The sequence below is a fragment of the Semicossyphus pulcher genome, unplaced genomic scaffold (genome assembly GCF_022749685.1).
Source record: "Semicossyphus pulcher isolate SPU_LCO1_2020_fin unplaced genomic scaffold, fSemPul1.0.p SCAF_10, whole genome shotgun sequence".
Taxonomy (NCBI): domain Eukaryota; kingdom Metazoa; phylum Chordata; class Actinopteri; order Labriformes; family Labridae; genus Semicossyphus; species Semicossyphus pulcher.
Window position 1 is genome coordinate 15,887,979 of NW_027211604.1, and position 13,418 is coordinate 15,901,396.

A 13,418-nucleotide genomic window follows, 5' to 3' on the forward strand; every position below is an offset into this window, starting at 1 on the left:
GAGCTAAGCGGCTGCTTTTCCGGTCTCTGCAAGTGTTGCGAGTAAAAAGCAATCTACTATGGCTGAACAAACAAAGAAAAGATCGACGACTACAGATACAACTTCAACAATAAGTGAAAATCCAAAGAAAAAGAAACAAATTTGACGCTCAGACGAAGGCAAACAGTCTAAAAAGGAAAGCGACCGTCAGCGAGGAAAGAGTTACAACCAGTGCCAACTGTAGACTTCTGGTTGTGTGGGAAGTTTACTTATCGCCATAAGGTGTCGCCAAAGAGAATGAAAATGAAGTCTTCAAGATTGTATCTTTAAATGTACATAAATATTTGTCTGATGGAGTGACAACTTCACTTTTCCTGCTTCTACTGTGACCCTTTAAATGACTAATGCATTGATTTGTATATAAAAAACATGAATGAAATAAAACTCTTAGAAATATGCCACAAGATCTACTACATAAAAAACATAGAAGGGCATTACAAAGGGGCAATTATTTGAGCCTTTATGGGATTAATAATGAAATTAAATCATTTTACATGAGGTTCACTTTGGCTTGTTTCTGTTTCTGAAGCTTTTAATGGAAAGTCTCTGTATGGACCACTATTATATTTTGTCTGAAACTTGTCTGTAGAATTAAAATGTCCCCCGACTTGCCTTTGGCTTTATTACATCGTGTTAAGCTCGTCAACACATAATATTTGTTTCAATGAATTGCAAACTGATTATATTGATGATACAGTTGAATTGACCAGAGCACCACACATACCTTACTGTCACAGTGGTAACACGTCTTTAGTGAGTGTGGCTGTAAACGTGAAGACAAATGACCGCAAATACCCTTAATGGATCAGGCTGCTGTTTAAATTACTGTTATTTATTTTACACTGGTCAGGACGTTTTTAATAGTAATGACTGGTTCATGATAAATTAAGACATTCCTTGGAAATGTTTGACAGGCAACAAGGTTTTCATAAAAAGTTGACCTGATGTTTCATTCTTTATGTTAGTAAACCTGATTCAATACTTCAAGGTGGATTTATGTCGAAGTCACTGTGTCTGTTTCGTATGCCAGTTCCTCAGGTGTTCCAGCTGTGCAGCAACACTACTCTTGGCTGTGCCTCCGGGGGCGCTGTACTGCTCCACGCTGCTCCCGTAGTCCCACACAGAGGACACGTCACTTCCAAACAGAGGGCTGAAATGAGAGCACAGACACAGAGAAGAGAAAGACAGAAAATTATGAGACAACAAGGCGGCTGGAGATAGTTCCACTGATACTCTTCCATCAAACTGAAGTTATGCTACAGGTTCCGTGTGTGTGTGAGAGAGAGAGAGGAAAACAGACGGCAGTTACCTCAGAGCACTCAGGTCTTCCACAGTGAGTTGGTTCAGGGGGATATTTTTGGATTCAGCTGCGAACACAGCTTTACCAGAAACACCATGGGCTTCCCTGAATGGCATCTGCAACACAGAAAAACATACGCTTACATTGTGAGACTCACAAATATATAAAACTGCCACACCTGATCAAGCCACTACCTCAACATTACAAGAGCCTGCCCTCAGACCTGTGACTCCCTGTTTCCAACCAACCATAGGAGGAACAAAGAACCACAGTGTGAGCTGGAAATGGACCTTTGACCTTAATTTACTCCTGTTTAGTTGATATGACATGTATTATTTCCAAGTTAACACATTGTTTTACATTTACTTTTCTAGATGACCTTGTTTGTTGAAGAGAAAGTGACACACCTGATTGTGGATGCATAAATGATGCAAGCTAAAGGACCCTAATTTAAAACTACATTATCATTATTTGTTTAAAATTAAGATCTGTAATATTACTTTTGTCTTTTGTCACATCAGATGTTCTGTGAACCAAAGGCAGTCCCACCCTCAGAACTTTGTCATGTACAATATTCTTTTATCTTTTTATTTGTATCTGTTTTCTTGTCAGGAATAATGCTGAGATTTATTTAAGTAGTTATTTTTTAAATACAAGGAAACACAACTCACCCCCTTCCTCACAAGGTAGTAGGCGAGGTCCGTGGCCAACATGTCCGGACTGAGGGCCCCTTCCATCACACTCTGGTTAATCTGAAACAGAAGGGCACAAAAATCTTGTGTCATTTTGTCCTCTTTAGAAGTTCATTAAAAATATCTGCTTTGCACAGGAGGAACATGCTGCCCCCATGTGTCTTTTTATGCAGGTGTAAGGTTGAAACAAACAGCGCAAGCTTCAAATACACACACACAGTGCAGTGTTTCGCCCACGTTTTGCCTCTGTTACTACCTCCGCTGCCGGCTCAGAGGTGGAACAATTGCCCCACCATTCCGCCTCTGTGTGTTTAACATAGATGAAACGTAACAGAGCCATAATAATCCCGCCTTGAACTGGCAGTGTATAAGGAGATATTGATTTGAGTTTAGGGAGACTCAGACGGATATGCTGTAGTTCACTTTGGACAGTTGCACATCTTGTACACGGAGTAGCAAACACAAAGAGATCAAGAGGTCATGGTTCATATAAAAAGGTCACACCTTTTCAAAGTTGAATTTTGAGTCTGCAGCAACATTATGGGAGCAAGGAGTGTTTTTATTTAAAGACTGCAGTTAATTCAGTCTCTGACCTTAAGAGTTGACATGACTCCAGTTGTCACCTGCAGCACAGCATGAACAGTATCGTAGCAGTCAAACATGGCCTCCTTATCCTCCTGAAGACGCATGACAACAAAAGCATGACAAAGAAGTTACAGAAGAATTATCCAGAAAGATTCAAAACTTTGGCATAAAGTGAAACACTGCGATACCTGCAGGTCTTTGTTGTAGGTGCTGGGCAGGCCCTTCAGTGTCATCATGAACCCTGCACACTGAAATACAAAGAATAAGTCCTTCAAATTAAAGAGAGAGCAGTAAAGTGTGAATAACTTCATGGCACATGAGGGCGCTGATTATCCACAAGACGAGCTTCTAGCAGATGATGGAAGGAGAGAAGTGTTTGCAGTAAATTCATTTCTACTCTTTTAATAAAGAAGAGTTGACTGTTAACAACAGAGGGAGACAGAGCTCATGGGAAATGTGGTCTATGTTTGAACTAACTGCAGTGTTTGCTGTAATTATATCAACATTTCAGCATTTAATCTTACAAAGTCATAACAATGAGGCATTTTAGCATCAGTTTGTTTTCCACATTATGTTTTGTTTTACATCATCGAACCCAAAAAAAGCTTGAGATAAAGCATAAACTGTCAAAGCCTTTAAGTGAGCAGATGAACAGATTGAACTAAATGGTATCTTATATGGACTTCTTACGCTGCCGAAGACACGACCTGCTTTACTCCTGATCAGCTCCAGACTGTCAGCATTTTTCTTCTGGGGCATCAGACTGCTGCCCGTGCTGCACACACACACACAAGAATGAGATGAAACAAACACATGCTTTACCAACATAAATAGTGACTGGGCTAAATGAAGAGCTCAGCTGATTTGATGTGTGTTTGAGCTGGACTGAAAACAGACCTCTCTTTGTGCATTGTGCTCTGAGTGTGCACCAATATGACTTTCCAAAGTAGGGCTGAACGATTTTGAAAAAATATCTAATTGTGATTATTTAGACTTTTATTGCAATCTTGATATGATTTGCGATAATAAAGGGAATGATCATTTTTACATCATTATACTCATTTTCATTGAAAAGCATATGAACATGATTATGGCGGGATTTTTGCAGAGATCGGTACCCAACAAAGATATCTGATACTCACGTCTGTGTATGGTGTGTCGTCCAGAACATCTCTGCAGCACAATATTTAAATTGAAATAGTATTTTGACACAAATTTTACCTTTAAAAAATATTGTGCTTCCTGCGATTTGAAAATTGCAGAAGGCCATATTGTGATTTCAATAAAATTGTTCAGCCCTAATGCAAAGGTACTCAGATTGCCACTTTCTTGAACAAATGCCTTCAAAAAGTGATATTTTACTATAAAACTTTTACTTTTTTATATCGTCTAGTGCATAAATAGTCTGCTCAGCTGTGATGCCCTGCTACATGTGCTGCAGACAGTGCTGAGAGGATTGTAAACTGAAGTAGGGCCATGCTTTGCCTGAAAAAATTTCTTTATTATCCAAATTATTGTTCCTGTTAAAAAACTGCACATAGTGATACACATCAAAACTAATATATCTGTAATAGGACCATATTAGCTGAAAAATAACTAGCGGTAGTGGTCAGAATTTACAATTTTATCACCAGGTACAGAATGTTAATTGTTGAAACACCAGTATTCTGTTTACATAAATATCAGTGGACTTAAACCTCTACAAGAAAAACAGTGATGCAATAATGCAGTATATTCTGTTCAAGTAAAGAGCTGCTGGTTACATTTTGTACATGTTTATTCCTGAGAAGGAAGTCCATCAACAATAAAGTCCTTATCGGAGCACTAAAGTCTTTCAAAGAGACAAGATTAAAGTCTGTTCATAGGTCAGATAAGTTTTATTTAGTTACGATAATGAATTACCCAAACATTAACTATATTTTAATTACTTGTTTAATTGCACACATGGAGCCGTGAACAAAGTCACAAAATAATGATTTAGTCCAAAGTTTTTCTGTCTCAAGAACATGTGCGGTAAACAGTCATATAGAATCACGCAAAGAAACAAACACACCTGTAGGCGTCAGACAGAGAGATGAAGGAGAATTCTTTCGTGCTGTACAGCATCAGGTCCTCCGCCATCTTACTCAGATGAGTCAAACACAATGAAGCCCAGAACAAGAACTCCACTAAGGACACACAGACATATTTGCAAACATAAAAACACTGAGAGACAAATTTACCTTTTTTTTTTAATCCATTATTGAACATGAAGGTTAACGTACCAACAAAGTCCCTCTGGCCAGTGGCATCCATGCTGTTTAGACTGATGCCATCAAAGTCCAGCTCTACAGATCCGATTGGAGAAGTTAAATGGTTTGACTTATTCTAACTTCACAAATACAATACAACAAGACACTGATTTTGTAGCCTGACCTTTCCTCAGGAGCTCCCTGTCGATGTCAAATGGCGTCCCAGCAATGGCACCACTGAAAACAACAAGAATCTTTCCCATCAAACAATGGTGTATATGGGTGAAAATCATTGTCTGACAGTGAGTGTGTGTTCAGGCCATACCTGCCAAGAGGTAAAACATTAACTCTTTTCTTGATCTCCTGAAGCCTGTCCACATCTCTGCTCAGAGCAACAGCGTGACTGAGGGGCGAGAAAACAAGTGAGTGGGGCGAAGAAGAACAGAAGCCTGACATGAAGAATACCTCATCTGATACAGAAAAAGTGTGAAACATGCAGGGTAGGTTTTGTAACATCAAAAGGTCACCTTAGGATCCAGTGACTCCATCTGATTGGCTGAGCTCTCTGCATGTGGGTGTAACCAGGAAACAGCACGTCAATTTCTCTGAGTTTCAGAAAGAGGTGACAAAAGGAACCACAGGGCAACTTTTAAAAAGCACAGTAACCAACCAACATGTGTGTTTCTGTGTGTAGGTATCTGTCTTACGCTGCTGCCCGCTCCACCATGGTAGATATCAGCTGTAGAGCATTGTCAGTCAGAGTGGAGATGGCATCTCGCAGCCACAGCCTCATATCAGTCACGACCTGGTTAATCCAAGCACACACAGCACGGTATCATGATAGTTAAGAGTCGTTACAATTAAGTTAAACATCAGCTGCAACTCAAACTAATAACTCTTCATAGTTTTGATATTATAAAGACAAACCTGGTCGTTTCTACTCCTGCCAGTGTGCAGCTTCCCTGCAGGTGCACCAATCAGCTCCTGAAAAGACAAGTGGTAAAGGACTTAAACATCCCTCATCACAGGCATCACAAAGCCCTCAAGGCTTAAAGAAAACAGTAAAAGATTTTCCATGGGTTTCTGATCGTTATCCCAAATTCTCCATTTTAAAGACAGTGATGATGTAATTTTATCTTTTTCCCTTTTTGACAAGAACTGAAATGAAATGAGCAACAGCAAGGATGTGTAAGTACTCTCAGACTCCTGTAACCTTGTGTGAGACACCCAGAAATATGCAAATATGCTGTTTAATCTTAAGCAACATTCTTTAGGTATTTAAAACAGGAGTAAACAGAGTTGAGTGACTGAAGGGAAACTAACAGTACTTTCCAACTGAGAAAATGAGGAGCTGCAGTAGCTCTAAGCTAAACAGACATTAATTTAAGAGAAAAAAAATTACCTATAGAACAATGGTGAATGGACAAATGATATCACATATAATAAAAACATACTCACTTAATCACAATGTCTCTCACCTTAAGCCTGCGCTCATTGGCAGTATGTATGTCTTCATCTCCAGGTTTAATCACAAAAGCACCTTTGGACCACTCTTCAGAAATCTGGGGGTTAGAATACAGGGACTTTATCAAGAATGCTAATTATATACAGCGCAATACAACTGTATGGCTTTGCTAGAAATAAACAGTGAAGTGTTTTTGTGCTTCTGCATCATATTTGTGGCATAATGTCCCCTGTGTTAAAAAAAATCTAAACTAATCTAAAAATCTGGGTAGAGAGGGAACCCTGAAAACTGCACCTGTCATCTGTCACATGACGATAGTAGTGTTCCACAGAAACTCAGCAGAATACAGAGAGGAATGCTGCTCCATAGCACATTTTTAGCTGTCATCTATTAACATACATCTACACTGCAGGCCAAACAGTGACGCACATACCAACAATGCAGCAATGTACTTTTGTGTATGCAAATGTTACAGAACTGATCAGAAAGCTCACAATCACACAGTCTTGTAATTTACAGCTAAGTATTGGCTTATGATGTAGTGAATTTTAATTATATTTCCACTAAACCTGAGTGCAGCACTGCTTGAGTATGAGTTCACCTGATCCAGCCCGTGAGCAATCTGGTTCATCTCATCCGTTGTGACCAGCTTTGCCTTTTCCAGGGCTCTCACGTAAACTTTGCTCCCTCGGATGTCAGCATCCCACATCCTCTGATCATATGCGATGGATGCGTTGAACTTTTCCATGATAGGATCAGTGTCTCCCACGAAACGACCTCCCCAAAGTTTACTTCCCTGGCGGGCAGCAGAGGCAAAGGTGCAATATATGAATATGTAAACCGTAATCCTATTATAGTTAGCTTTAACAAAATAAAGTATTGAGTATAAGCTTATTGAAGGAGAGTGATTCTAGTTTGACAGCCTGCTGTAATTTTAGCGTCCAGCTGGGTGTTAAAACAACAACACGTGGATGCCGCTGCTCATGGATCCTAAAGCAAAACGTTATCCCTACCTCTGTGCTGGTCATGTTTATCGACGACTGGGGTCCGCAGTGGTTTTGTCTCGGGAAATGTTTTGCTGTAGGGGACGTTGTACGCCAAACGGTCAGTACTCACTTCCGAAGCTTCAGGTAGTGAATGTAGAACGAGGGGCTGCGGAGCTGTGTGTTAAGCTGTGTGTATCACTTTAAAATACGTCAGGAAGACGTTTGACGCTTCGGTAATACGTAACAGGGAAGGGAAAGTGCACGTTCAAAACACTACAGCTATTCACTAGCCCTTCGCTGCTGGGTGGCAATATGAAAAGGTCAGTCTCGCACAAAGGTCGCAAGCCGTAGGCCTATATATTTTTCTTCTAACTGCCCTCAACCTCGCAACCATAGCTCGCACCCCGGCGGACATGTGACACCATTGCGTCACAAATGGGCGGAGCGTCAGAATAGGCGGTAAATCGAAAGCTCTGGAAAGTCACCAGACTGTCTGACCGTGTCAGTATATGTGTCTGACCGACCAGTAAACAGTACGGAGTCGCGTTTGGTCCGCCAGTGCGCAAGTATTTTGTAAGTTCGTGCTCAAGTTACATTAAAATACTCTCTAAAGGCTTTAGATATGATAGCAGAGCTGGCTATTGTCGAGACTTGTGGGTGAATATTATCGTAATCTTGAGTACTGAATGTTACAGTGTATGGTGTTGACGGGGAGGGCAGCCGAATGCAAACGTCGAACTAAGGTAAACTAAACTACAAGATTACGAGCATGCTTTGTTGGTACCAGCTCTGAATCCAAAATAATTGAATCTGGCTTTGTATTCAGGGTCCAGTGCAAGCCAAATTTATATTTAAAGTGTAACTACACCCCCAGGTCTGACCATGACTCCACCCACTGTACAATTTTGAAAAATGCCCAGAGTGGGCAAGGCCGCAAGGGGCTGAAGAGAGGGGGTGAGTATGTCCAGCAGCTCAGTGACGTCCCCTCCCCTGGCCAGAGAAAGATAGACAGCGACACAGAAGCATATGTGCTCTCTGAGAGAGCCCATCTTGTGAGGTAGAGGACTTCTCCCCTCCAGAGTAACCTGAAGGGCACTTTAGTGTGGTGGAGGACAGTAGTGGTCCCCAGCCCTATCAGTTCGAACCGTTGGCTCCAGCCCCACTAATGCAGCGTGCAGCTAGAGTTATTTCTGATTCTGAAGAGAAAATGGGCGGAGTCTCTGAGTGGTAACGTAACGTTAGCTAGAAGGCTTATTTACAGTGTGCTAGCAAAAATAGTGTAAACTGTTGTGAATGATGTGTCTCGATCAGGATACATTTGAAAATGAGCGCGGTTTCACAGACTCCCTGTCAAAGACGGGGGCTGTCACTCTGATAAACATTTAACAGTTTCAGAGCGTCAGGAACAATCACTGCAAAAACCCTGTGGCACAACACCCACTGTGCCTGTAAATAAGATTCTTAATCCCATTCTATGGACACATTTTAATCATGTTAATATTATCTCCTTGTCTGACATGACTGCATGCCATAGACCAGTGGTTCTCAACTGGTCTAGCCTCAGGAGGACCCACCACCACCTCCTTAATGACTAATCGCGACCCAAATTTCTGAAATCTTTTAACCACTTCAACCACTTATTTTATGAAAAATGGTGCAGTTTGAACCTGGACATCACAAAATACAACAGTAAAATAGTCGAAAAAAATAAGAGGAAAATATTCAATTTATTCATTTTGCAACAGAAATACATTTAAAAAAGTCCAACATAAAAGTAATTACATACATTGAGGCACTTCAAGTTTCAAGAATTTAAGTGTAACTGTAGCTGGGATTACCCAATCAGTGGATACATGAAGTGTGCATAAACTACAATCCTACTGCATACATGTCATGTCCTTCAAAATAAAAGTGCAACATAGACTTTTTGCCACAACTTTATTTTTTTCAAGCCCTCATGTTTTGGGTCCCGACTCACCAGTTGAGAACTAGGGCCATAGATTGTATAAATGAGCCCTAAGCACCCTTTTTTTTTAACTGTAAATACTGAAAAAACTATTTACCTCATGTAAATTACATTTTTAAAAATTATGTTATTTCAGCTTCCTTTGCACTCACCATTGCACTATTGTCTCACGTAGCTTGTAGATATTAGTTAAATATTTAATGTTTGAATGCTTCTACCTAGTTCCTATGTACAAATTCCTGTACATAACTGGCCAATAAAGCTGATCTGATTCTCATCTACAGCTAGATCACTTTAGCTGATGCTTTTTCTGGATACATGTTGTTTAACTTACTGTCTAGCCTAAAGTAATGGAAAAACATTTGTTGTCTTTTATTTTGTTTTAACTGAAGTAAATCAGAGTAAAAATCATTGTGCTGTAACTACACTTAATATTGAATTAATGTGTACTTATGTATTTATTTTTTCTCTTTTCCAGTAGGTAAGATACAACAAAGCCATTTGTTCTGCTTTGTTAACACTCATCGGGATGGGGCTGAAGGACAAATCTGTCAAGGTACACATTTTCTCTGTTTTCTCTTGTCACCTCCTGTCACTATCACAAGTTACTCTCCGGTTATACAGGTATATATGAAGGATAGATGGATGGTTAAAGAGTGGTTTTACCTTAACTGAATACAATTTATTTTACTGTAAATAGATGAAAATGACTTAATTGTGTTTTATTCCTAGGAAAACGAGCCACATGAAACCCATTCCTTTGTGTGGTGTTTGAGTGACAAGAGACCCACAAGCTTTACCTGCAATAAGGCGGGAACTATTGAGGACTCGCTGAAGAGAAGTGCAGAGTTTAAAAAACTGGCACAAAAGAATATAAACAAAGAACTTGTTATTGTAAGAGATGGGCGAGCTATCAGTTCACACTTCCCATGCAGCGTAATTAAAGATGACCGTCTGACTGTCAAGTACATTACAGCTTCAGACAAGTTGAAGCAGTCAAATGAAAATTGTGCTCCTGCTATCCCCCGAAGAAAACATCCTTCTGACCAGCTTGTGTTGTTCCATGTACTGACAAATGGAGGTGAAAATGTAGTGAGAATCATGAGAAACAAACAACTCAAAAAACTGTGCGATGAAATTACTGTTTGTGCATACAAAGGGGAGAAAGTGAAGCATGCGCTGAAAAGAGATGGCCGTGTGCTGAATGGAATATTCACAAAGAACTGTGCGCTCTTTGAAAGGGGCACTGACATAAAAACTGAAATGCTCAATCTAGTTGATGATCTCGATGGTAAAACTGTCAAGATCAAAATGATCAATAAGTCTCCACCACCAGAAACTCCGCCTGAAAGTCTTGATGATGCTTATGAGATGCAAAGTGAATCTCAGAGATCTGACTCTTATGAAAACCAAGGTCCTCCACAGCAGAGCACAACCGAGTCAGTGAATGACATCACAGCAAAAGAGAAACCAAAGAAAATAGGTAATATCACACCAGAAGAAATACCCGATTCAGAAAAGGTGAAGTGTTACCTATCTTCCCAGGTTAAAGATCTGGTCCAAAGGATGGAAACTCCAGTTTCTCAGCTTTCCACTCTCCAGAATCTCTTCCATGTGGAGTATGGAAAGAATGCTCAGACATGCAGGGAAGTGAAAACAATGAAGAAGCTGATGAATCTCTGTGATTCTGTTTGCCAAGTGAGAATAAATGGGAGACCAGGCGGAAGTGGTTTTCTCCTGTTTGACAAGTTTGTCCTCACAAATGGCCATGTAGTTAAGAACATTATTAACGAGAGTACTGGGCAGCTTAATGAGCAGGTCACTGTCCATTTCTCGTATGAAAGTGTGAACCAGGTGGAATCAGGAGCAGAAGTGACAGAGGTTGCAGGCTTTGAGTATGGTTCTGACGCCTCGGGGCATAAGTATGACTGGGCTTTGTTAAGCCTCGGTGCTGGTCAGGAATTACCTGGTCATCTGTTAAAACACTTTGGGTTCCTCCCCAAAAGTGGAGGAATTTGCATTATTGGGCATCCTGATGGTAGTGTGAAAAAGATCGATCCATGCTTAATTATTCCTACTGATAACCGCAACGAGGTTGTGGGGAAGCACTACCTTGAAAATCCAGATGGCGTTCTGGTAGAGCATCAGGGGCACGTTCAGTTGGTTACACAGCCATTTTTTGAGCATGTGGCACAATCTGTTCAATGTACAGGACAGGTTCTCACTTATGAGTCCTGTTTTTACTTTGGCTCGTCTGGCTCTCCTGTCTTTGACGAGCATTGCAATGTTGTTGCAATGCATACAGGGGGATATAAATATAACAATACAAGGGGTGAAATGCACAGTGTCATAGAGTATGGCTTCCCTTTGTCCTTCATTCTCGAACACATTATTGTCCAGTTGGTGGAAAGAGGAAGGTTTGATGTGCTGAAGGAATACCTGACTTGCATTAATGCACAACATCAACACATTATGACCAATGTGAAGAAACTGGTTGAGAGCAGAAATAACACAGCATTTAAAAATGCAGTCAACAATTCAGTGCACACAGAAGACGAGCATCTGAAGATGTTTTTTGAAATCTTCTCTCTGAAAGTGGAACCTGTCCTTATGGACACAGACAGTGACGCTGATAACTGCTGAAGGTACAAAGACACAGTGAAACTTGTTGTCGTACAGTGCAGTGAGAGGAAGCAAAGCTTTGTGTTTTCTAATCAGTTTCAAGATTTAATGGAGTGATGTTTTCTCCACATGGTTTCATCTCTACATGCTTGTTTTTGTTGAGGCTCTAACATTTTTTTTTAACTGTTTAGATCTCTTAAAGGGCCAGAATGAAACAGCCAATATTATCAGCTGATATTATCTTATTCCATATGTATTATGTCAGAGTTCATGCAATCAGATGAGAGACAAGAACTCAAAGTGCAGAAATGCAAAAGATTCAATATATATTATGCAAGAAGAAGTTGTCTCATTTACGCAGTTTGTCAACCAAGAAGTAACTGTAAACTGTCTGGTTCTGTATGTCTTGTTTCATTATTCTTTTGTGAACACATTTGTATCAGAAATGTTTGTGTAAGTTCATTTTAAAAAAACACACATCATATATTTTGTAATTGTTGTTGTTGTTGTCTTTAGAATGCTTTAAGGGAAATCAACTTTTGATATAACTTTTGATAACTATTATTTTCAATGCATGAAATGTAAAAACAACTGAACATCCCAATGTTTTGTCATTCTGTCATTAGAATGAGAACTGGAATTTTGTAACGATCTTACCTTGTTAAACCATGTCATATTAGAAACAAATGAGTCTGTTTTACACATCAATCTTGAATAAATATTCAATAAAGTGATTTCTTCCACTTGAGAGCTTGAGAATCATCAACTACATAAACTGAGAACTGAGTTTATCTGAGCATCTCTTAACTTTGCTATCACTGATAATTTGTGCTTTATATAATTTTTATGAACATTTTTTAGTGTTTGGAAGCCATTATGCAATACAGGAAGGGATTTTACATCATATAAGCAAATCATTAATGCAAAGTTGCATAAAACAATCATAAAACTCAAAAGTGTAGACTGCAGGAAAAGGTCTGTAATGTACAGGAATCACGGTTGATAATGTTGCACTAGTTTCTATAGCAGATTTAGAACTGAACTTGGATTTAGTCACTCCACATGCAGGCTAGGAAATCACCTGAAACTGGATAAAACACTGATGTTAGGGACTGTGAGCAAATAAGATCTGATCTCAGGTGAGGTTTCGTTCACTTGTAAGCAACAAAACTGCACAAACCTGTTGGGTATTGATGTGCAGCCATGTTAAGCTAATAACAGGCATAAAGTATTTGATACAGCATCTTTTCAATTACAAACATTCACCTTTTACTTTTTTGTGGCTCTCTAACGCCCCTTTAGGCTAATTTTGTTAATCATTGTGTGTATTTCTGAACATTCCTCATATATAGTTTTGAAGATAAGCATTTGCTTATACTCATTGTCTAAGATTTGTTTTGTGTGAGTGAGAAGGGATACGTGTTGCTTTAACAGAACTGCACTAACCTGTTGTTGGATAATGAGAACATGTCACACCCTTAAACACTTAAAAAGGGGGAAGTGTTCTGATAGGCCACCTTACGTTTGTTGAT

General features: G+C 39.7%; 2 protein-coding genes across 2 annotated transcripts; one reads left to right on the plus strand and one right to left on the minus strand.

Annotated features, from left to right (window-relative positions):
- Nucleotides 1-603: 603 nt before the first annotated feature.
- asl (argininosuccinate lyase) lies at nucleotides 604-7,428 on the minus strand. Its single transcript, XM_069673353.1, has 16 exons — nucleotides 7,326-7,428; nucleotides 6,914-7,108; nucleotides 6,326-6,409; nucleotides 5,775-5,831; nucleotides 5,555-5,652; nucleotides 5,375-5,452; nucleotides 5,173-5,250; nucleotides 5,032-5,084; nucleotides 4,881-4,943; nucleotides 4,670-4,784; nucleotides 3,307-3,391; nucleotides 2,805-2,864; nucleotides 2,625-2,708; nucleotides 2,011-2,091; nucleotides 1,349-1,455; nucleotides 604-1,189 (listed from the first exon to the last, which is right to left on the minus strand). The coding sequence occupies exons 1-16, from the start codon at nucleotides 7,338-7,340 to the stop codon at nucleotides 1,045-1,047; spliced, it is 1,398 nt and encodes a 465-aa protein (XP_069529454.1). The 5' UTR covers nucleotides 7,341-7,428; the 3' UTR covers nucleotides 604-1,044.
- A 565-nt stretch (nucleotides 7,429-7,993) lies between these two features.
- LOC138601671 (serine protease FAM111A-like) lies at nucleotides 7,994-12,248 on the plus strand. Its single transcript, XM_069672890.1, has 3 exons — nucleotides 7,994-8,041; nucleotides 9,743-9,820; nucleotides 9,997-12,248. Exons 2-3 carry the CDS (start codon nucleotides 9,794-9,796, stop codon nucleotides 11,905-11,907), a joined length of 1,938 nt encoding a protein of 645 aa, XP_069528991.1. The 5' UTR covers nucleotides 7,994-8,041; nucleotides 9,743-9,793; the 3' UTR covers nucleotides 11,908-12,248.
- The last annotated feature ends 1,170 nt before the right edge of the window (nucleotides 12,249-13,418 follow it).